Source organism: Oncorhynchus tshawytscha, linkage group LG12 (genome assembly GCF_018296145.1).
Source record: "Oncorhynchus tshawytscha isolate Ot180627B linkage group LG12, Otsh_v2.0, whole genome shotgun sequence".
Taxonomy (NCBI): domain Eukaryota; kingdom Metazoa; phylum Chordata; class Actinopteri; order Salmoniformes; family Salmonidae; genus Oncorhynchus; species Oncorhynchus tshawytscha.
The window spans coordinates 67,614,264-67,637,490 of record NC_056440.1 but is presented as its reverse complement, the minus strand read 5'-3'; the positions used below and the strand labels follow the sequence as shown (position 1 = coordinate 67,637,490).

General features: G+C 41.6%; 3 protein-coding genes across 3 annotated transcripts; 2 read left to right on the top strand and 1 right to left on the bottom strand.

Annotated features, from left to right (window-relative positions):
• Positions 1 to 5,983: 5,983 nt before the first annotated feature.
• On the top strand, positions 5,984 to 8,288 carry LOC121847866 (intestinal mucin-like protein; the record flags this gene model as incomplete). Its single annotated transcript, XM_042331113.1, has 6 exons — positions 5,984 to 6,584; positions 6,701 to 6,906; positions 7,038 to 7,209; positions 7,330 to 7,577; positions 7,780 to 7,963; positions 8,122 to 8,288. Coding segments are annotated over exons 1-6 (1,011 nt in total), but the record flags the coding sequence as incomplete, so codon positions are not given.
• Positions 8,230 to 12,301, top strand: LOC112263780 (intestinal mucin-like protein). The gene is made up of 14 exons (XM_042330959.1): positions 8,230 to 8,304; positions 8,542 to 8,714; positions 8,822 to 8,891; positions 8,978 to 9,099; positions 9,308 to 9,339; positions 9,660 to 9,828; positions 9,992 to 10,096; positions 10,248 to 10,288; positions 10,497 to 10,619; positions 10,752 to 10,850; positions 10,944 to 11,072; positions 11,281 to 11,320; positions 11,518 to 11,641; positions 11,844 to 12,301. Exons 1-14 carry the CDS (start codon positions 8,294 to 8,296, stop codon positions 12,055 to 12,057), a joined length of 1,452 nt encoding a protein of 483 aa, XP_042186893.1. The 5' UTR covers positions 8,230 to 8,293; the 3' UTR covers positions 12,058 to 12,301.
• A 1,450-nt stretch (positions 12,302 to 13,751) lies between these two features.
• On the bottom strand, positions 13,752 to 22,834 carry LOC112263779 (toll interacting protein). The gene is made up of 6 exons (XM_024440368.2): positions 22,651 to 22,834; positions 17,507 to 17,656; positions 17,196 to 17,378; positions 16,865 to 17,017; positions 16,686 to 16,773; positions 13,752 to 15,906 (listed from the first exon to the last, which is right to left on the bottom strand). Exons 1-6 carry the CDS (start codon positions 22,681 to 22,683, stop codon positions 15,686 to 15,688), a joined length of 828 nt encoding a protein of 275 aa, XP_024296136.1. The 5' UTR covers positions 22,684 to 22,834; the 3' UTR covers positions 13,752 to 15,685.
• Between the last annotated feature and the right edge of the window lie 393 nt (positions 22,835 to 23,227).

Sequence of the window (23,227 nt, the reverse complement as noted above, 5' to 3'; positions counted from 1 at the left end):
AATTGTTGAAACCTCTACTTCAACATCACAGCCCACAACAACAAGTGAAGAAACAACAGGGCCAGTTGTCACAACTTCTAAACCCACAACTTTCACCAGAACTACAAAGGCACCAACTACAACTACAGAGGTAACTACACCTACCACAGGTGGAACAACAACAGTTGAAGAAACCACAACGGAGACTTTTCCATCGACATCCACAACACCACCTAAAGAACTCCCCACTGGCCCAAAAACCACTTCCACCACTGTAATTGTTGAAACCTCTACCTCCACACCTCAGCCCACAATAATAGGTGAAGAAACAACAGGGCCAGTTGTCATTACATCCAATCCCACTACGTTAACAACAACAACAATTGCACCCACAACAATGACACCTACCACAGGTGTACCAACAACAGTTGAAGAAACCACAAGGGAGACATTTTCATCTACATCCACAAAGCCACCTAAAGAAGTCCCCACGGGCCCAACAACCACTTCCAACACTGTAATTGTTGAAACCTCTACTTCAACATCACAGACCACAGCAACAGGTGAGGAAACATCAGGGCCAGTTGTCATAACTTCCAATCCCACTACTTTAACAACAACTACAATTGCACCCACAACAATGACACCTACCACAGGTGGAACGACAACAGTTGAAGAAACCACAACGGAGACATTTTCATCTACATCCACAAAGCCACCTAAAGAAGTCACCACGGGCCCAACAACAACTTCCACCACTGTAATTGTTGAAACCTCTACTTCAACATCACAGACCAGAGTAACAGGTGAAGAAACATCAGGGCCAGTTGTCATTACATCCAATCCCACTACTTTAACAACAACAACACTTGCACCCACAACAATGACACCTACCACAGGTGGAACGACAACAGTTGAAGAAACCACAAATGAGACAAGTCCATCTACAAAACCACCTAAAGAAGTCACCTCCGGCCCAACAACCACTTCCACCACTGTAATTGTTGAAACCTCTACTTCAACATCACAGCCCACAACAACAGGTGAAGAAACATCAGGGCCAGTTGTCATTACATCCAATCCCACTACTTTAACAACAACAACAGAGGTAACTACACCTACCACAGGTGTAACGACAACAGTTGAAGAAACCACAACTGAGACAATTTCATCTACATCCACAAAGCCACCTAAAGAAGTCCCCACGGGCCCAACAACCACTTCCACCACTGTAATTGTTGAAACCTCTACCTCCACACCTCAGCCAACAAGATTAGGTGAAGAAACAACAGGGCCAGTTGTCATTGATTACAATCCCACGACTTCAACCACAACAACTACAGAGGTAACTAGACCTACCACAGGTGGAACGACAACAGTTGAAGAAACCACAAATGAGACAAGTCCATCTACAAAACCACCTAAAGAAGTCACCTCCGGCCCAACAACAACTTCCACCACTGTAATTGTTGAAACCTCTACTTCAACATCACAGACCAGAGGAACAGGTGAAGAAACATCAGGGCCAGTTGTCATTACATCCAATCCCACTACTTTAACAACAACAACAATTGCACCCACAACAATGACACCTACCACAGGTGGAACGACAACAGTTGAAGAAACCACAAATGAGACAAGTCCATCTTCAAAACCACCTAAAGAAGTCACCTCCGGCCCAACAACAACTTCCACCACTGTAATTGTTGAAACCTCTACTTCAACATCACAGACCAGAGTAACAGGTGAAGAAACATCAGGGCCAGTTGTCATTACATCCAATCCCACTACTTTAACAACAACAACAATTGCACCCACAACAATGACACCTACCACAGGTGGAACGACAACAGTTGAAGAAACCACAAATGAGACAAGTCCATCTACAAAACCACCTAAAGAAGTCACCTCCGGCCCAACAACCACTTCCACCACTGTAATTGTTGAAACCTCTACTTCAACATCACAGCCCACAACAACAGGTGAAGAAACATCAGGGCCAGTTGTCATTACATCCAATCCCACTACTTTAACAACAACAACAGAGGTAACTACACCTACCACAGGTGTAACGACAACAGTTGAAGAAACCACAACTGAGACAATTTCATCTACATCCACAAAGCCACCTAAAGAAGTCCCCACGGGCCCAACAACCACTTCCACCACTGTAATTGTTGAAACCTCTACCTCCACACCTCAGCCAACAAGATTAGGTGAAGAAACAACAGGGCCAGTTGTCATTGATTACAATCCCACGACTTCAACCACAACAACTACAGAGGTAACTAGACCTACCACAGGTGGAACGACAACAGTTGAAGAAACCACAAATGAGACAAGTCCATCTACAAAACCACCTAAAGAAGTCACCTCCGGCCCAACAACAACTTCCACCACTGTAATTGTTGAAACCTCTACTTCAACATCACAGACCAGAGGAACAGGTGAAGAAACATCAGGGCCAGTTGTCATTTCATCCAATCCCACTACTTTAACAACAACAACAATTGCACCCACAACAATGACACCTACCACAGGTGGAACGACAACAGTTGAAGAAACCACAAATGAGACAAGTCCATCTTCAAAACCACCTAAAGAAGTCACCTCCGGCCCAACAACAACTTCCACCACTGTAATTGTTGAAACCTCTACTTCAACATCACAGACCAGAGTAACAGGTGAAGAAACATCAGGGCCAGTTGTCATTACATCCAATCCCACTACTTTAACAACAACAACAATTGCACCCACAACAATGACACCTACCACAGGTGGAACGACAACAGTTGAAGAAACCACAAATGAGACAAGTCCATCTACAAAACCACCTAAAGAAGTCACCTCCGGCCCAACAACCACTTCCACCACTGTAATTGTTGAAACCTCTACTTCAACATCACAGCCCACAACAACAGGTGAAGAAACATCAGGGCCAGTTGTCATTACATCCAATCCCACTACTTTAACAACAACAACAGAGGTAACTACACCTACCACAGGTGTAACGACAACAGTTGAAGAAACCACAACTGAGACAATTTCATCTACATCCACAAAGCCACCTAAAGAAGTCCCCACGGGCCCAACAACCACTTCCACCACTGTAATTGTTGAAACCTCTACCTCCACACCTCAGCCAACAAGATTAGGTGAAGAAACAACAGGGCCAGTTGTCATTGATTACAATCCCACGACTTCAACCACAACAACTACAGAGGTAACTAGACCTACCACAGGTGGAACGACAACAGTTGAAGAAACCACAAATGAGACAAGTCCATCTACAAAACCACCTAAAGAAGTCACCTCCGGCCCAACAACAACTTCCACCACTGTAATTGTTGAAACCTCTACTTCAACATCACAGCCCACAACAACAGGTGAAGAAACATCAGGGCCAGTTGTCATTACATCCAATCCCACTACTTTAACAACAACAACAATTGCACCCACAACAATGACACCTACCACAGGTGGAACGACAACAGTTGAAGAAACCACAAATGAGACAAGTCCATCTTCAAAACCACCTAAAGAAGTCACCTCCGGCCCAACAACAACTTCCACCACTGTAATTGTTGAAACCTCTACTTCAACATCACAGCCCACAACAACAGGTGAAGAAAAAACAGGGCCAGTTGTCATTACATCCAATCCCACTACTTTAACAACAACAACAATTGCACCCACAACAATGACACCTACCACAGGTGGAACGACAACAGTTGAAGAATCCACAAATGAGACAAGTCCATCTACAAAACCACCTAAAGAAGTCACCTCCGGCCCAACAACCACTTCCACCACTGTAATTGTTGAAACCTCTACTTCAACATCACAGACCAGAGGAACAGGTGAAGAAACATCAGGGCCAGTTGTCATTACATCCAATCCCACTACTTTAACAACAACAACAATTGCACCCACAACAATGACACCTACCACAGGTGGAACGACAACAGTTGAAGAAACCACAAATGAGACAAGTCCATCTACAAAACCACCTAAAGAAGTCACCTCCGGCCCAACAACCACTTCCACCACTGTAATTGTTGAAACCTCTACTTCAACATCACAGACCAGAGTAACAGGTGAAGAAACATCAGGGCCAGTTGTCATTACATCCAATCCCACTACTTTAACAACAACAACACTTGCACCCACAACAATGACACCTACCACAGGTGGAACGACAACAGTTGAAGAAACCACAAATGAGACAAGTCCATCTACAAAACCACCTAAAGAAGTCACCTCCGGCCCAACAACCACTTCCACCACTGTAATTGTTGAAACCTCTACTTCAACATCACAGCCCACAACAACAGGTGAAGAAACATCAGGGCCAGTTGTCATTACATCCAATCCCACTACTTTAACAACAACAACAGAGGTAACTACACCTACCACAGGTGTAACGACAACAGTTGAAGAAACCACAACTGAGACAATTTCATCTACATCCACAAAGCCACCTAAAGAAGTCCCCACGGGCCCAACAACCACTTCCACCACTGTAATTGTTGAAACCTCTACTTCAACATCACAGCCCACAACAACAGGTGAAGAAACATCAGGGCCAGTTGTCATTACATCCAATCCCACTACGTTAACAACAACAACAATTGCACCCACAACAATGACACCTACCACAGGTGTACCAACAACAGTTGAAGAAACCACAACGGAGACATTTTCATCTACATCCACAAAGCCACCTAAAGAAGTCCCCACGGGCCCAACAACCACTTCCAACACTGTAATTGTTGAAACCTCTACTTCAACATCACAGCCCACAACAACAGGTGAAGAAACATCAGGGCCAGTTGTCATTACATCCAATCCCACTACGTTAACAACAACAACAATTGCACCCACAACAATGACACCTACCACAGGTGTACCAACAACAGTTGAAGAAACCACAACGGAGACATTTTCATCTACATCCACAAAGCCACCTAAAGAAGTCACCACGGGCCCAACAACCACTTCCACCACTGTAATTGTTGAAACCTCTACTTCAACATCACAGCCCACAGCAACAGGTGAAGAAACATCAGGGCCAGTTGTCATTACATCCAATCCCACTACTTTAACAACAACAACAATTGCACCCACAACAATGACACCTACCACAGGTGGAACGACAACAGTTGAAGAAACCACAAATGAGACAAGTCCATCTACAAAACCACCTAAAGAAGTCACCTCCGGCCCAACAACCACTTCCACCACTGTAATTGTTGAAACCTCTACCTCCACACCTCAGCCCACAAGATTAGGTGAAGAAACAACAGGGCCAGTTGTCATTGATTACAATCCCACGACTTCAACCACAACAACTACAGAGGTAACTAGACCTACCACAGGTGGAACGACAACAGTTGAAGAAACCACAAATGAGACAAGTCCATCTACAAAACCACCTAAAGAAGTCACCTCCGGCCCAACAACAACTTCCACCACTGTAATTGTTGAAACCTCTACTTCAACATCACAGCCCACAGGAACAGGTGAAGAAACATCAGGGCCAGTTGTCATTACATCCAATCCCACTACTTTAACAACAACAACAATTGCACCCACAACAATGACACCTACCACAGGTGGAACGACAACAGTTGAAGAATCCACAAATGAGACAAGTCCATCTACAAAACCACCTAAAGAAGTCACCTCCGGCCCAACAACCACTTCCACCACTGTAATTGTTGAAACCTCTACTTCAACATCACAGACCAGAGGAACAGGTGAAGAAACATCAGGGCCAGTTGTCATTACATCCAATCCCACTACTTTAACAACAACAACAGAGGTAACTACACCTACCACAGGTGTAACGACAACAGTTGAAGAAACCACAACTGAGACAATTTCATCTACATCCACAAAGCCACCTAAAGAAGTCCCCACGGGCCCAACAACCACTTCCACCACTGTAATTGTTGAAACCTCTACCTCCACACCTCAGCCAACAAGATTAGGTGAAGAAACAACAGGGCCAGTTGTCATTGATTACAATCCCACGACTTCAACCACAACAACTACAGAGGTAACTAGACCTACCACAGGTGGAACGACAACAGTTGAAGAAACCACAAATGAGACAAGTCCATCTACAAAACCACCTAAAGAAGTCACCTCCGGCCCAACAACAACTTCCACCACTGTAATTGTTGAAACCTCTACCTCCACACCTCAGCCCACAAGATTAGGTGAAGAAACATCAGGGCCAGTTGTCATAACTTCCAATCCCACTACTTTAACAACAACAACAGAGGTAACTACACCTACAAGAGGTGAAACTACAACAGTTGAAGAAACCACAACTGAGACAATTCCATCTACATCCACAAAGCCACCTAAAGAAGCCACCACAGGCCCAATTACATATTCCACAACTGCTGAAGTTGTAACTTTGACATCACAGCCTTCAACAACAAGTACAGAAACAACAGAGCCAGTTGTCATCACAGGCCCATTAGAAACAACAAGAAATCCTTCAACATCGCCACAAGTGATTATTACACCAACATCACAAGTAGTCACCACCAGCCAGTGTATGTGCATTGTTAATGGGACACAATATCTACCAGGTAACATGTTAGAAATGTCATTTAGACAATCAAAATCAATTTCATTTCACTAATCTTTTAATTAATTTTCATTTGTAAAAGGAAATGTTGTAACACTTGCCTTTCTTAACAATCAGGGAACCTAGTGTATAATGTGACTGATGGTTCAGGGTGGTGCTTCACCGCTTACTGCAAAGCAACGTGTCAAGTTGAAGTTGAATCAAATCCCTGTCCTTCCTCTACACCACCCACTGTTTCACCCACAACGTCAGAAGAGACAACAACCACACCACCAACAACTCAATCCTCCCCAGACTGCACTAGCATTCAGCCACCAAGAAAGGTCATTTTAATTAGGTTTTGAATAATAAAATGGGTGAATGGGTATATTTGTCTTTGTGGTGTAATGCTTGTGTGTTCAACCCTGTGTGTGCATGTTTGAGTAATTGCTTTCCCTTATCAAATCAATGGCAGAATGGAGAGTCTTGGCAGCTGAATAGCTGTACCACAGCAATTTGCCAGGATGGAATTGTTGTCCATATACCAGTAAAATGCAAGCCAGTGGAGCCACTACAGTGTGAGAATGGTCGTCCACCTGTCAAGGTCTATGATTCAACTGGATGCTGCTTTACATATGAATGTGAATGTAAGTGACAACATACAACCCAACAATCTGAGTGAAAATAAGACATTAATGCTCATTAGTTTTCATTGTCCTGTGTCAATAGCTTAGATTATTATCAACTCATATTTTAACATGTTGCAGGTGTATGCAGTGGATGGGGTGGATCTCACTACATGACATTTGATGGAGTATATTACAATTTCCAGGAGAACTGCTCATACATCTTAGTGAAAGAAATCAACTTCAAATACAACCTTACCATTATTGTTGATAATCACTACTGTGGAAACGCCGACAGTGGATTCTGTCCTCAGTCCCTTATCATTCACTACAATTCCTATGAAGTGATTCTTACCCAGCAGAGATCTGGTGAAACAACAGAAAACGTGGTAACTATTTAAAAAATATCATTCCCATTGCTTGTATTTTTCTATGCTGCTGCGTTTTTATGCTGCTGCGTTATCATGCATTATTAAAATCCCATAACTTTAAATTAAAACCAATAACGGGGTTAATATTGTCATGTTACTACTTTCAAGATAACACATGACTCAACCATCTAAATGTGTATCCATTTTTGCACAAATGCAGGTATATGTCAACAGTAAACGAATCTACCCAGCTTACAGAATGGGTGACATTGCTCTAACAAGTACTGGTGTGGAGGTTGTGCTGGAGATCCCTGATCTTAAGGTTCAGGTGTCTTACAAGGGGTCATCATTTAGCATCAACCTTCCTTACTCCCTCTTCCAAAGCAGCACAGAGGGCCAGTGTGGTGAGTATTATAAAAGAGGGTCAATATACATTTCACAGTTTCAAACTGTCAGTAGATGCTCCTATCGAGACCACCCTATAGAAATTGCATACAACAAAAAACAATGGCCTGGCCTTGCTAACTAGGTTTTACACTATGCAATATCCCTATTTTTCAAGGTACCTGTGATAATTCCCAGAAGAATGACTGCCAGTCACCTAATGGTCAGATACAGAGCTGCTCAGTCGCAGCTAGCCAGTGGCTAATTCCAAACCAGGACTGTCCAACTCCTCCAACAGCACCACCCGCAAGCACATCCCCTACCCCTGCAAGACAGCCGTTTGTGAAATCATGAACAGCAAGTAAGGAACATGTCAAACTAAGTTTGAGAAAGGGAACAAGCACACAATAGGAATGGCTAAATGATAATTCACTTCCTAATGTGTTTTATCAATTGTAATGTACATTTTCTGTCATGTTCATTTGCTTGTATTTGAAACTTGTTTCTATCATAATACAGGTACTGTTCCATTGGCATTTCTGGTTAAAGGTTGCACTCCATGCATCTCTCTAAATCACTATGTTCTTTTCTGTCAAAGGGTCTTTGAGGAATGCCATAAAGCGGTTTCTCCTGATGCCTTCGTTCAGGCCTGTAGATCAGATGTCTGCTACAATGCTAATTCTAGCTGCTCTAGTCTGGAGGCGTATGCATCTGAATGTGCAAATAAAGGGATCTGCATTGAATGGAGGAAGTTCTCCCATGGAGAATGTGGTGAGCTATGAATCCAAGCATAGTAGTTATGCCACAAATTCATAGGCAGCGACTTAAAAAATTTTTGCTGGTATTTAGCATAACTGTGACCTATTTTTGTCCTGCAGAGCATACATGCCCAGCCACTAAGGTGTACATGCCATGTGGTCCAGCAGTTGAACCAACATGTAATACCAGGTAAGCTTTAGATGTCATATGAATTTCCTTCATATTCTTTTAAATAAATGATCTCCTGTATAATCCCAAACCTATTTTGTACGCAGATATAATGAGAAGTATTTGAACAACCAAACTCAAATGATCAATAAGACGAAGGAGGGTTGCTTCTGTCCATCTAAAACCGTCTTGTTCAGCACCTACTCTGATACTTGTGTGGTCTCCTGTGGTAAGAATGGGTTATGGATCATTTTGCAGGTAGCTATCAATATAAGAATTAGACATTTCTGTACTTTTAAAAGTTGAATTCAGCATGAATCACAGTTTACTGGCTTTATTTGTCATGGAAGAGTTAAAAAATGTGGAGGTGTGAAGAACTTGACCCCAACTTGACCCCAACTACAAACATTTTAAAAACACCCTGTATTTATTTTCAGGCTGCACCGGACCTGATGGCAACCCCCAAATGGTAAGAATTTCCTCCATCTAAATATTCTCCAGATATTCATTCTCACATAGACATATCATGAGATGCATTTCACGTGAGTCAGGGAAACTCACATACTTAGGATGGATACTTTTCATTGATAGGTCTTGTCCTCTTTATTCCTTCCAAAGAACAGACCAGAAAACGTTTAGTCTCTGAATAACCACTTCCAACCCATTCCTTCTCACCTTATGATGGTTCATCTTAACTGCCATGGTTAAATCCAGTTCATTGCAGAACAACAACATTTGAGTTTGTCTTTTCTATGTATTGACCTGACATTACCCTGTTTTTCCATTAAGCCTGGTGATACATGGGAGAGTGGTTGCCAGCAATGCACATGTGACATGGACTCCATGATTGTCCAGTGTCAGCCTATCACCTGCCCCACACCAGCCACACCCATCTGCAATGAGACTGGTTACAGACTGGTGAACAAGACAGAAGGCTGCTGCCAGAAATATACATGTGGTGAGTGATGGAACAGACCCTTCGGTAAATCATTAGAAAGCCAACTCTTATTCATACAGTACTAGACCAAGATCATCTGAAGTGTTGTGTAGGGTCATAGGGGTTATTTGACCCTCTATCGGCGTGTCTTTTAATCACTTCTCATTGGTTACCTCTATAACAGAGTGTGATGCACTGCTTTGCCCCAAAGTCATGATGGACTGCCAGCCAGGGTGGGAGGCAATTATAAGCACATCCAACTCAAGCTGCTGTCCAGATTATACCTGTGGTAAGACCCTTTGATTGTCTTCATCAGCAGTTTAGTTAGTTCATTGACTTTGTAATTCCCAGGTATCACTGGTTTGAATTACGTTTGTGTTAACTATGACATGAATCACTGGTATCACTGACTGATTCCTTCTCAATGTGTGTCTGTTCAGTTCCTAAGGGTGTATGTGTCTACAATAACATTGAGTACCAGGTGAGAATAAATCATTTCAAATCAATTAAATTCAACAAGCTTCTGAAAGACACCCACACACATAGCTTGAGATAAGCTGTATTGTGTTTACTGCCCTCATAATTGGATGCATTATACTATAGAACTGCTCCCTTTGCACTCTGACCCACCTCTACTCAAACAGTCTGTTATTGTGGATTATAACGTGTGTCTCTCCCTTTCACTCCAGCCTGGTGCTGAAGTTCCCAAAGGAACATGTGAGAATTGTATCTGCAGCTCGACCATGGATCCTAGCACCAAGCTCAACAACATTGTGTGCACAAATATCTCCTGCGACACTACATGTTCACAGGTAGTCATGTCTCTCTTAACAAACATGATACATGGATTTACGTATTTATAAGAAACTTGCAGTAGCCTACTCTGAAGGCTTATGAAGTAGGTTACCAATGATTTACTAATATACTCTCCATGCTCGTATTAGGGCTTCCAGTATCAGGCCATACCTGGTCAGTGTTGTGGGAAATGTGTACAGACAAGCTGTGTGGTTAATATGCCAGATAAGACCAAACACACTATGCAGGTGAGTACCACAAGAGTGTATGAGGATGCATAATCTGTCTGCATGATCTGAAACTCCATCATAATTCTTCATCATCTTCTCCTTGTGTGACAGGTGAACGAAACATGGTCACCACCTGGTGACAAATGTGTGATGTACACGTGTGACAAAAGTGATGACCAATATATACCAGTAGAGGTGAAGACTGTGTGCCCTGATTTCAGCCCAGAGATCTGTGTCCCAGTGAGTTTCTGTCCTATCTCACCTCCTTCTTGGGGAGAATCAACACTGAAGTTACACTGTTTCCCATTCTCACTCAGAATGTTACTATAATTTGTAGTGCTCTTGGGTCATAGCGATAGATGTTTCAGTAACATTTAGAATGGAAGGGAGCTCACATAATGTATACAATCTGCCGCTTATAAATCATCTCTCCTATTTTTCACTGCAGGACACAGAAAAGACAGATGCAAATGGATGCTGCAAGACTTGTAAGTAACACGTCCAGCCAAATCATTCCTAATAACCACCTATCTACTGGTTAATACTAGCATGCTATGTCACCAAAATAAGACCAACAGGAAATTGTGCCTACATACTGGCCAACAATGTATATATCGGACGTTTCTGCTTCATCTACTGTCATACTGTTTCAAACAATAACTCTTGATGCATCTTTCCTGACCAGGCACAGAACGCAGGAATGTCTGTGAGATGAAGTACACCACCACTAGCATTGTCATCAGTGGCTGTGTGACCGCTGAGCCTGTGGAGATCAATTCCTGCTCAGGAAACTGTGGAACCTCTTCCATGTAAGTACTACGGATATTGAACGCAGCAATAGTCAATGTCATGCAGGCCCCAGTCAGTCATCACCTATTCACTGTCTAGTGTGCCCTTTATGAACTAGAAGCCAATTTGACTTACTTATTGTTCCTGTGCTCATCTTGTCAAGACAACCCAGGGAATTCAAGCCCTCTTTTCAACTTGTCTTGTGTTTCTGTGAATGTGCAGGTACTCAGCAGAGGCGAACACCATGATGCACTACTGCTCCTGCTGCCAAGAGGCGACCACTAGCCAGAAAGAGGTGGAGCTGCTCTGCCCTGATGGGTCAAAGGTCAAGCACTCCTACATCCACGTTGAGTCGTGCGGATGTCATGTCACAGACTGTAATGCAAAAACGACCGCCGCCCCGGGGACGACGAGAAAGCGCAGAATGAGGCGCTAAACGTCTAGGGAGACAACATGCACACTGATATAGGAATTATCCTCATGACATTGAATGTTTTACTCTAAATTTGTTTTCTTGTAACATTTAACTTAAATCTGTCATGTCACTGTATTTCCACAATTGGCAACACTTACTATTATGTTCTTATACTTTCATTGTAGAATGAATGTATTTTCTATGATAAATGTAGTGGGTAATCTCTTTTCTCATTTGTAGTGATTAATAAACAACAGCAACATCATGTGCTTCTGCATGTTGCTTTGCTCTTTCAGCAATTCTCACAATCCTTCAAGCTATTCACAGTGACCACTATAACAGTAACATTATGCTACTTAGAAGTATGTACAGGTAACTGGCAAAATAACAGTAACAACATAAAGTGTCCTAATAAGGCATTGGGCCAACAGGAGCTGCCAGAAGAGCTTCAATGCATTGATTCAGAATCTCCCATAAGTGTTCAATTTGGTTGAGATCTAGTGACTGAGACGGCCATGGCATATGGTTTAAATCGTTTTTATGCTCATCAAACCATTCAGGGACCACTCGTGCCCTGTGGATGGCGGCATTGTCATCCACTCCCATCAGGATAGAAATTATTCATCAGAAATTGAAGGTGACCACTCAGAATGGTTGTGTATGTACAGTACTGGTGTTTATCTTGCCCTCTAGGGCAGTGGTATTCAAAGTCAGGGTTGCGACAGAACTGCAGTGGGGTCGCCAAAATGTCAACAAAAAAATAGGGTACCAACGATATACAAATGTTTTCGAGAAACGTACCAATAGGATACCAACGATATACAAACGTTTTTGAGAAAGATTATTTGAAAGATAACGTTTTAAGTAAATTGTTTTTTTTCTTCATTTTGGTAAGAGATGAAAATGCAATGAATATAAGGTTATTTGTTGATGTAAAAATCTGGCAGAAAAAATTGGGGGTTTGTGCTGAAATAATATGAATACCACTGCTCTATGGGTTGAGTGGTCATTAACCATGGCAGGAAAATGCACCACACACCATGAAAGAGCCACCAGAAACCTCATTTACTCAAGTTTTTCTATTATTTTGGCAATTACTTGTAGCTACTAGTGACTTTTGAAAATATATTGACGCAACAAAACTTGCCAAGCAGTAAGTCACAAGATAGTAAAGGTATAATAAAATATGTAGCTAGAATAGGGTAGTGATGTTCTTGTATCATTGACAACATGGTGAGGTTTAAAGGGGCAATCTGCAGTTCAGACAGTCTCTGTCTCTATTGATGTACCATCCATGAGTACAAAATTATAGTTTAAGGGCCAGATTCAATCCAATCACGTTTTGTCCACTATATGCACGTTTTAAAGGCAATGTTCCAGTGATCGCAGAGACCACATTAACGGTAAACGCAGCACATGTCGGCTCAATCGAAAATTACTTTTATATGTCAATTGCGCTGTAACACAGATCTTCCATAGTCCGGATTGAATGTTGGCCTTAATCATGTTTTGAGTCTATACAGTGTTTGTTAACAATTTCATTGTTTACAAAGATGTAAAACAAGCTTATATTTTGGGTTATGGCAGTTGAACTAAGCTCATGAGTCATTTTTAACTGATATTCTTCAAAAGTCTATGGTATATTTCAATCATCAAGTCCAAAAATGGCATAGCAAACAAACCAGGATGAGATCTACACTACAAGACCAAACACGTGCAGATAAAACATTTATTTCCATAATGTGTCATGAGTAAAAGAAACAAGAGCAAATGTCAAATTGCAAACATAATTTGATGCCAAAAAAGTGTTGTACATTCAAACCAGATAAACTGCTGTAGCACGTAGCCTTGCCATTCCATTGCAACAGAATCAGAACAACCTTCCTAACTTCTGCAAGAGTGCCTTCAAACATCCTTGTGCATTGATCTATCTAAAAGGACTGTAAAAGTGAAATAAATGTTATGGTCTCTTTAGCTTAGGACGGTACATTTACTTATGGACTACCACCAACAAACAAGTAGAATGGTTAAACGTTGGAAGTGTTAGGGATTATACAGATGTCTGGCTAAACATGACACAATCATGTTCAAAATATGTCTATGAGAATGGGACATGTGGGAAAACAGACAAGAAAACCTAATATTTAAAATGAAAGTGCTTGCTGTGTCTTCACGAAAGTGAACGGGAGAGGAATGTGTTAAATCAAGAGGGGATAGAGTGCTAAATCAAACACAAGTGCCCAGAATTGGGTCTTTTAAATTTAAACAATAAGTATTTTTTACATACTGTATGACACTCATGGAGATGGCCTAAGCATAAAGAAATGCACTATATATTTTCTTTAATGAATCACACCAAAACAGAGGATCTTTCCTTGGAAAAATATATGCACATCTTTTAAGATTAAGCGAATACAAATAGAAAATGAAAACCCCATGTTAAAATCAGACCTGGGGGGGGGGGGGTGCGGCAACATTCAATACCTCATGTCAATGGATCTTTACAAGTCTCCTCTTTATGTGTGGGCCTATATATAATAGGACATTACATTTCATCTGTAAGATAGTCATACCAACAATTTTCTGAATATCATGGTATTGGGCTGTGCACACAATTTTGTTTATTAAACCAGCAGGGATTTTCACAGCCTATAACGGTTTGAAATAAAACCTGTGAATTCAGATAGGGTGAAGGGAAAGGATGATATCAATAATATGTTTATTTCTTCACTGCATTCAATCATTTTGTATTACCCTGTCATTATTTGATATTGGATTACCATGATATATTCTTCAACCATAGTTACCCACTCTTACTAAACAACTGACCAGTGATATTGAAACATTCGGAGGCATTTTTGGTTGGAGAAGTACAAAATCATATGGCATTATCCAGAGTAGAGTGGAATGGTGGCAAATGAACCTCAACATTTGAGAGGTTGATAGGCATTGGCTGTGTGGCTATGTGGGAATTTTCACTTGTCCTAAGTCATCGCGGTTTGTTATATTGTGATAAGTCCTCTTTCTGCTCTGAACCGCTGCATACCTAAATCTCTTGTCTTCATAATTTATCATATTTTGAATATATATAACTATATTTATACAGATTGATATATATCAATCAATCTCAATCAAATACAGATCGGCTCAGGACAGTACTAGTCAATACACATATACAGAGAAGACAGGTTAGGGAGCTCTCAACAATGTCTCACAACAACTACTTTCATAAAGATCTAAAGCTTCTGCAGGATCAATTCCTTTCTTTATTCCACATACAGTAGCACTGCATCAACATCAATTGTACATAACCCATTCTGAGTGAAGTGGAATGTAACATTGAGAATCCAACCAGCCATCACAGCACTTATCAATAGGTAAACCAATTTGTCCCAATCCCAGATGTGGACTGGGAACAAAGCTATACATTGTTTCATAATACAGATGGTAATGTATACAGATGTATAAATGTGTGACACCTCAGATATGGACATCTGCTTATGGTAAAGAAACAAAAAACAGCTGGATTTTATTTAGTGTGAGTGACAGTTGAGAGCTCGCAGGCCTGAGTGCATATTTACAGACTGTGCTGTTGCTGTGAATGGGCAATGTTCTGGCAGCCACAGTGGATTTATTTGTGGCTCCACTGTTACAGCTCTTCTGTCATCTGGAGCAGAGAGTTGATGGCGGCATCCTTGTTACCTTGCTGGGCCTCAATTACAGTGCGGATCACTTCCCTGTCCAGATTGGGGAACATGTCCTGCATTGCCTTAAGATCCTCCTCGCTACAGGGAGCCTCTTGTGGGGCGACTGTGGGTGCTGCAGGCATACCCATGGGCACCATTCCCTGGTTGTATACAGTGGGCACTCCTGAGAAGAGCAAACCAGAGAGAAATGGGTAAGCAACAATCTCCTATTATTAATGTAGAATTTAAAACAGGTCAACAGTTCTTAAGGGCAACACACACTAATAAATATCTCCCGTGCAAAGTAAGTAGATCACTTGCTGGGTGCCGATGAGCAGTGGCGATTCAACATGTACAATAGTCAGAAAAATTGTTCTGTGGTCAGTCAGGGGCGTGGTCTATTTCGTCCTTTAGTTTCACATACATAAGGCATGCTATGCCCACTTCCATTTGGAAAGTAGACTAGCAATCAAAATAGAATTGAGCCTTATTAGGTGGCTGCAGTGTCTCTGTCTAAGATTGCCAACTGTTGAAGACTGACATGAGCCCATTTTAATCAGTTTATAATTGCATAATTAGCCTAGCATTAGTAATTATTATTTTATGGGTTAGATGGAAAGATCTATGTTCATTGTATTTGGGAAGAGGGAAAGGGATCATAATTACTGTTCTATAACACTGTCTTGTATCTTTACTGTTTTATATACTCTGAATATGAATATACAGTTTTTATATATTTTTGGAGATCAAAAGTAGTGTTAGATTTAGGCTCTTTGTGTATGAGGAGTGTAATTATCTAGTGGATTGCAGTAGCCTGTAGTCGTGTTATGACCGGTATGTGTGCTTTTGCAGCTGCAACACCCAGTGAGGTGAATTAATCTAGCTTGAGTTTTCTTGGAATCTGTTTGGATTATTGTATCAAAAATTCAACCTAACACTACATCACAGTATGATTCTACTCACCTGCAATGGGTACGTATCCTACCCCCTGCTGATAGACTGTGGGCATGAGGACAACGGGTGGAGACATATGCATACCTGCTGGCATGTTCTGAAAGCATGAGAGCCAAGAGGAATATCAATCAATCACTTGCAAACTGTCCTACAATGACAATGTGAGCATGTGTGTTTTATGAACTCACAGCATAAGACATGACCAGGTTGATCATGCCCTCCTTGTCGTCGCCTTGTCTGCCACTGAGGCTGTACCACTCATCAACCACACTGCCCTCTCTCAGGCCTTCCGGGATGGTGACATGTGTCCATGCAATTCTGTCATCCATGGAGAATGCCCTCTGGAAAAGTGACCAGCACAAACACCTCAAATCAGTAACTTGTCCCTAAAACGAAGGATGATCATCAAGAAGAAACACTCAAAGTAGATTGCTATCAATAACTCCAGACAGGACTAGTTGTCGAGCCAATAAGTTACGATCTTCCTCACCCACCGCCCCCGAATTCCTTCGTTCTCACCTCATCAAAGATCTCCAGGTAGAAGGAGTCTACTCCAGGTGGGACAGTGCACTGGATAACTTTGTTCCATCGTGGATTCTTGGCACCATTATGGGCTGTGGGTGTTTCATAAACAGCATACCCTAGTCGGACCCTGCAGTAAGGGTCCATGCGTGTCATACCATAGTTTTTAGCTAGCTTGGCCTGGAGAAAAGAGGGACATAACAGTGATTCACAGGAAAACATTCCCACTGCATTAATAACCTTGTGTTCCACAATAAGTCTTGACTATAGGGAAAGACCAAGCAGATGCACAGTTAAAAATGCCTTACCTGCACTACAGTGATGCTAAGCCGTCCTACAGTGCCCAGGGATCCCCCATACTGCAACTGCTGCGCTGCTTGGGCATCCAACTGAACTTGTTGCTGCTGCTGGGTGGGAGTAATACGCAGGAAGTCTTGAGGCAACTCCCCAATGTATACCTAAAAAGACAAAACGAGCGGAGGAATTGTAAGAGTGAGGACAGGTAAACCACACTAGAGGAAGAAATGGGTCACAATATGCAGCGATTTCACAGACACACCATTGATATGATGTTAATGGACGCTAGACCTAGACAGGTTAATGGACGGTTAATGTGAGAATTCTACAAAGAACAGGAGTAAACAAATCTACTTTCACTAAATGTCAATAATGTGGTCGTCAAAATACATGAATCATTTGAAAACATTAATGTAGCAGTTGTTAACAATGTCTAAAAATCCCAATACTGTATGTTATGATATTCATGAGCCAAAATCTAAAGCAAGTGCCATGCTAAGAATTCTGTGGGGCAGCCCTTTTTGTGAAACCCGCAAAATCAGCTTGTTCATATTTGCTCTTGGCGTAAAGTCTTCCTCAACCTACCAGAGTAAGATCAGTGTGACATTGTATTGCTAAGAAGTATTGGAAAGTCCTGAGGGTGTTTCATGAGTATTGGACAGAAATATAAGGTAAAACTATATTATTTTGGGTCTATCATTACATGTTTTCCTCAGATACACCAAAAAAGCATAACAGGTTACAAAGTAGAGCGTCATAGCCAGTGTTGGCAACTATTTTTCAGTGAGATTAACTATCGGCTCCTTGATTTGTCGCTAGTTGACGTTTTGCCTTGCGGCACAGCTGCGGTCCCTGACGAAGCATTTTCGCCCCCTCTCCCGGTGCAAACCCCCTCCCCTTGTGCCTCTGATGTGACTTCTGTTGCAGACAGTTTCTCCCACTCTTGTTTTCGGTAGAATTGATTGGGAAAAGATGCTAAATGCCATCAAAACTATAGAGAACCGGGCGGCAGGTAGCATAGTGGTTAGAGTGTTCGAATCCCCGAGCTGACAAGGTAAAAATCTGTCGTTCTGCCCCTGAACAAGGGAGTTAACCCACTGTTCCTAGGCCATCATTGAAAATAACAATTTGTTCTTAACTGACTTACCTAGATAAATAAAAGGTTAAATAAAAAACAGTGTCAAAACTCTGCAAAAGGTAGCCTGAAACCTAGATAAATAAAAGGTTAATATGTATATGTGAGTGTGTATGCAGGTGGCACAGGGTTGGACCTAATATTTGGCACTCTAGGCCTCTTCAGTTGGACAACTAAATCCAACATAACTGTGATATAAACCGCCTACCAGTTGCTAATTGGTAAATACTAAATAGTAAGCCTGCTTTTTGTATTAATCCCAATTACATGTACTCTTGACACCCCTGGTGTGTGTGTGTGTGTGTGTACACACACACACACACACACACGCATGGGCTCCACCTTACACAGAACCCAAACCAGCTGCGTGCGTGCGCCATCGTGCACAATAATGCATACATTTATTTTGTCTCCCCACACCAAACGTGATCACGACGCACAGGTTAAAATATCAAAGCAAACTCTGAACCAACTACATTAATTTGAGGACAGGTCGAAAAGCATTAAACATTTATGGCAATTTAGCTAGCACTTGCTAGCTAATTTGTCCTATTTAGCTAGCTTGCTGTTGCTAGATAATTTGTCCTGGGATATAAACATTGAGTTGTTATTTTACCTGAAATGCACAAGGTCCTCTAGTCCGACAATTAATCCACACATAAAACGGTCAACCGAATCGTTTCTAGTCCTCTCCTCCTTCCAGGCCTTTTTTTCTATGAACTCTATATTGCGATTGGCAACTTTCATAAATTAGGTGCTTTACCGCCACTGACCTCGTTCGTCTTTCAGTCACCCACGTGGGTATAACCAATAAGGAGATGGCATGTGGGTACCTGCTTCTATAAACCAATGAGAAGATGGGAGAGGCAGGACTTGCAGCGCGATCTGCGTCACAAATAGAAAGGACTTATATTTTAGCCCTTGGCAAAGCAGACGCTCGTTGACGCACACGAGCAGTGTGGGTGCAATAATTGAATAATATGGATTTCTACATTTATTTTGCAATGCTCGCGCACACGATGCGAGCGGTGTTGTCAGGGTATTACTCCTCAGTGTAAACTCCCAGTTCTGCATAAAACATCAATATATGTTAACAATGACCACCTTAGTTTAAATGAATGGTCCTAACTTGTTGTATTTTGTGTTCAGTCAATTAGCATATTAAGTATCACATTTTTATAAATCGTACAAAAAGTTGTTCTAATTTCATAAATTGTTACAAACTCTTTTGCATTAAACATTAAGATTTGTTAATATGACAATCCCTACTTTAAATGATTGGGATTTATTTACTGTAATTGTGTTTTCCTACAGACTAATTTGTGTATTAGGTGCCACATTTGCATAATATGGCTTTTTAATTTCATACATTACATTTTATTTGAAAATATCATAACAATATGACCACCCTATCTTCAGTTATTGGACAAAAAGTGTCAGATGATTGTCAGGGTTTAATCAGTCTGGGAAACCAGTCCAACATCATCAGATCTTGCTCATCTCTGCCTCTCCATCACTGCCCTATAGAGGTAGTTCAGTAAAATGTTGCTCAATACCTCCTGCCTAGGCTTCAGCTCAAATGGCTAACAGAGGACACTGGTTTAGCTGTGTCCTGATAAACTCAAGCAAGTTTAAATCTGGGGGAGTAACGTTAACTAAACTGGCCATATAGACGCAAGCTACAGCCATTTGCCTCACATGCTGACCACTCCACTCGCGTCGCGTCGCGTGCATAGCAAAATAAAATGTCCAAATACATGTTATTCAATCATTGCACACACACTGCTAGCAAGCGTCTGCATAGCCAGACGCTAAATAGAACTTGGTTCTATTTGTGACGTATAATGCGCTGCAAGTCCCGCCTCTCCCATCTCCTCATTGGTTATTAGGAGCATATACCACGCGGGTGATTGAAAGATGAACTGAGGTCCACACTTAAGTCGGTAGTGGCAATACACCTTAGTTGGTTGCCAACCGCCATATGAAGTCAGAAGAAGCAGCCTGAAGGAGGAGAGATTACTAGAAAAACTTGTACCCTTTTATCTGTGGATTAGAGGAACTTGTGCATTTCAGGTAAAATAACCCAATGTTTATATCCCAGGTCAAATTAGCTAGCAATAGCAAGTTAGCTAGCTAAATTGACATAAATGTTTAATGCTTTTCGACCTGTCCCCAAATTAATATAGTTGGTTCAGAGTTGGTTTTGATATTTCAATCTGCGTGTCCTGATCGTGTCTGGGGAGGGGGGACAAAATCAACTCCTGTGAATACAGTAGTTAGCTAGACGGAAGATGGCAGAAACTGAGGTTTTGTTTGAAACTGCTAGTGAGTCGAGTGAAACTAATAGTACAGAAAGTGAGAATGAGTGGGTTACAGTGGCGAAGAAAAAGAGAAACAAGAGAAGTAAAGCTATGTTGGAAAATAGAAAACCACTAGCCTCATTTTTGGTCCGAATCAGGGTTTTGGATCAGTTTTGGATCATTGCTACTTGGGAAATCCATGTAACATCTCCAGGAAAATATGGAATGTGTTGGAAGAAAGTATGGAGTCGGTAAGTGGTCTTGTTTAGATTTGTTTGTGTCTGCGGAGCAGAAGAAGCGTGTGTTAGAAGCATGTGTTAAGATTCAAAAAGATATCGGAGTGGAATGTATCCTGCATGGATTTCCATAGCAGGACGCCTATCAAGGGGGTTATTTCTGGTGTGGCGCAAGAAATAATGGCAGAGGATATAACTGAAGACTTTGATGGAGTGGTTGGTGCACATCGATTGCCCTGTATGGTGGATGGAGAAAAGAAGTTAACTTCATCAATACTACTCTTCTTTGATAAATAGTCTCTCCCTAGATACCCTGTAAGAGCTTTTGTGCACAAGCCACTTCAGTGTCATAAATGTAAAAGATTTGGTCTTGTGTCAACTGTGTGCAGAAGGGAAGAATATCATATGCCAGATGAAGGGAAATGCTGCAACTGTGGAGGTGAACATGCGCCTGAATTCTTGGAGTGCCCTGTTAGGGTGAAGGAGAATGAGGTGGAAAGGAGAATGAGGTGGAAAGGGTAAAGAGTGGCCTGCGTGTCTCCTATCTGGAGGTGGTGAGAAAATTGGAAGGAACAAGTGGCGGGGGGGAAGCAATGGTAGAGCCACCACGACCAGTGAAGGTTTCTCATCAACCGAGAGATAGTGAAATGCTACATGTTAAAAAGGTGGACTTTGTATTATTTATTGCAATGGTCATAAACTGTACAGCACAAGTGGAGAAGACATCTAAAACAAACTGGAATCATTGTGAATGCTGCTGAACGTTTGTCTTCGTGATTTCACAGCCATGCAAGAAATCCTGTCAGTGTATGTAGCCCCATCACAGGGATGTATTTTTGAGTGGACTGTGATTGGAGAAGTATGATGTTTTTTTTTAGTTTACGTGTTTTATTTTATATATTTCGTTTTCTCCCTTTCCCGGGATGTTTTCTTGTTATTTTCTTATTCAATACCCCGTCCAGCTGGAGGCGGTAATGGACCATTAACATTGGAGACCAATCGCCGTTAAACCCCATCGAAGAAGTAGTTAGCTAGATAACTGGCTAGTGGACTTTAGATTTAAACCAGTAAGTGGCTCATTTTCATAGCTAGTTAGCCGAATGCTAACTACGCCTTTGTGGTTATTGCTCCTGGCAAGCTCTAGTTAAGGAGCGCAAGTTAGCTATATGGCTATATCCAGAGAGACCTGGCAAACTTTAGGCTTCTAAATTAGCTGGCTGTCGTAAAAACGACCCAGCAAGCTAGCCTGAAGTTAGTAAACTACTGTAGCTAGCTAACGTTTGTTAAATTAACTAACGTTACGGTGTTGTTTGGATTAAAACGTTGTAGATAGCTACAGCTAATCTGGCCAATTTGGGTTCAAATGAAAACGATTGATTATTGAAGCTAACGTTAGCTAAAATGGTGTTTATCCGTGTTCGTTAGCTAATTTAACATTAGCTAGCTTCTATAGCTTGTTATCTAACATTAATCGTTATATTTACCTGTCCTCGTTGGGTGCTAATGGTAGTACTCATTCCGTTTTGAAGTGTGTCAGTTTCACAAATAACGAAAGCCTACTGCAACCGTATACAGTTAGAAAGGAGAGGGGAAATGTTACTCGCAAAAAAGTAAACAACTCAAGCTCGCCAGTTATCCAATCGTGTCAAGCCAAGAATCCTTATCCGGGCAGGTTTGATAATCAGCTGACTTGACCTCTTTCCGCTTCTGATGGGTGCGTTGCAGGACATCGGTAAGCGTGAGGTCGCAATTCTGTCTGATTTGGGCGAGAGAAACATAGTGCCTCTCAATCGTCCATAATAGTTAATCGTCCATAATAGTCAATAGCTTTTCTCCTTAATTTTCACAAAATAACAGGACAGCCAGAATTTGCTTTAACCTGTTTTATTTCTTTACCAACATGTGCATAGAGGAAAAGCAGATGACGACAGGAAGGCATAGGCTATGCACTCATGGTCTCGAGTTCATCCATCAAATCTATTATGTTCCTCCTATTAAATTGAAGCGAGTTGTGAGTATAAACTCGTATTCACACTGCAGGGCTTAATGCTCAAATCAGTT

Bases quoted from the DNA above. Each gene is read 5' to 3' on its own strand.
- LOC112263780 (XM_042330959.1), top strand. The intron at 9,829-9,991 runs GTGAGTGATGGA...CCTCTATAACAG, and splicing joins CTGCCAGAAATATACATGTG to AGTGTGATGCACTGCTTTGC. The intron at 10,289-10,496 runs GTGAGAATAAAT...CTTTCACTCCAG, and splicing joins ACAATAACATTGAGTACCAG to CCTGGTGCTGAAGTTCCCAA.
- LOC112263779 (XM_024440368.2), bottom strand. From the start codon at position 22,683: ATGAGTACTACCATTAGCACCCAACGAGGACAG. The intron at 17,657-22,650 runs GTAAATATAACG...TTGTCTTTTTAG, and splicing joins TTAGCACCCAACGAGGACAG to GTATACATTGGGGAGTTGCC. The intron at 15,907-16,685 runs GTGAGTAGAATC...TGCTCTTCTCAG, and splicing joins AGGATACGTACCCATTGCAG to GAGTGCCCACTGTATACAAC.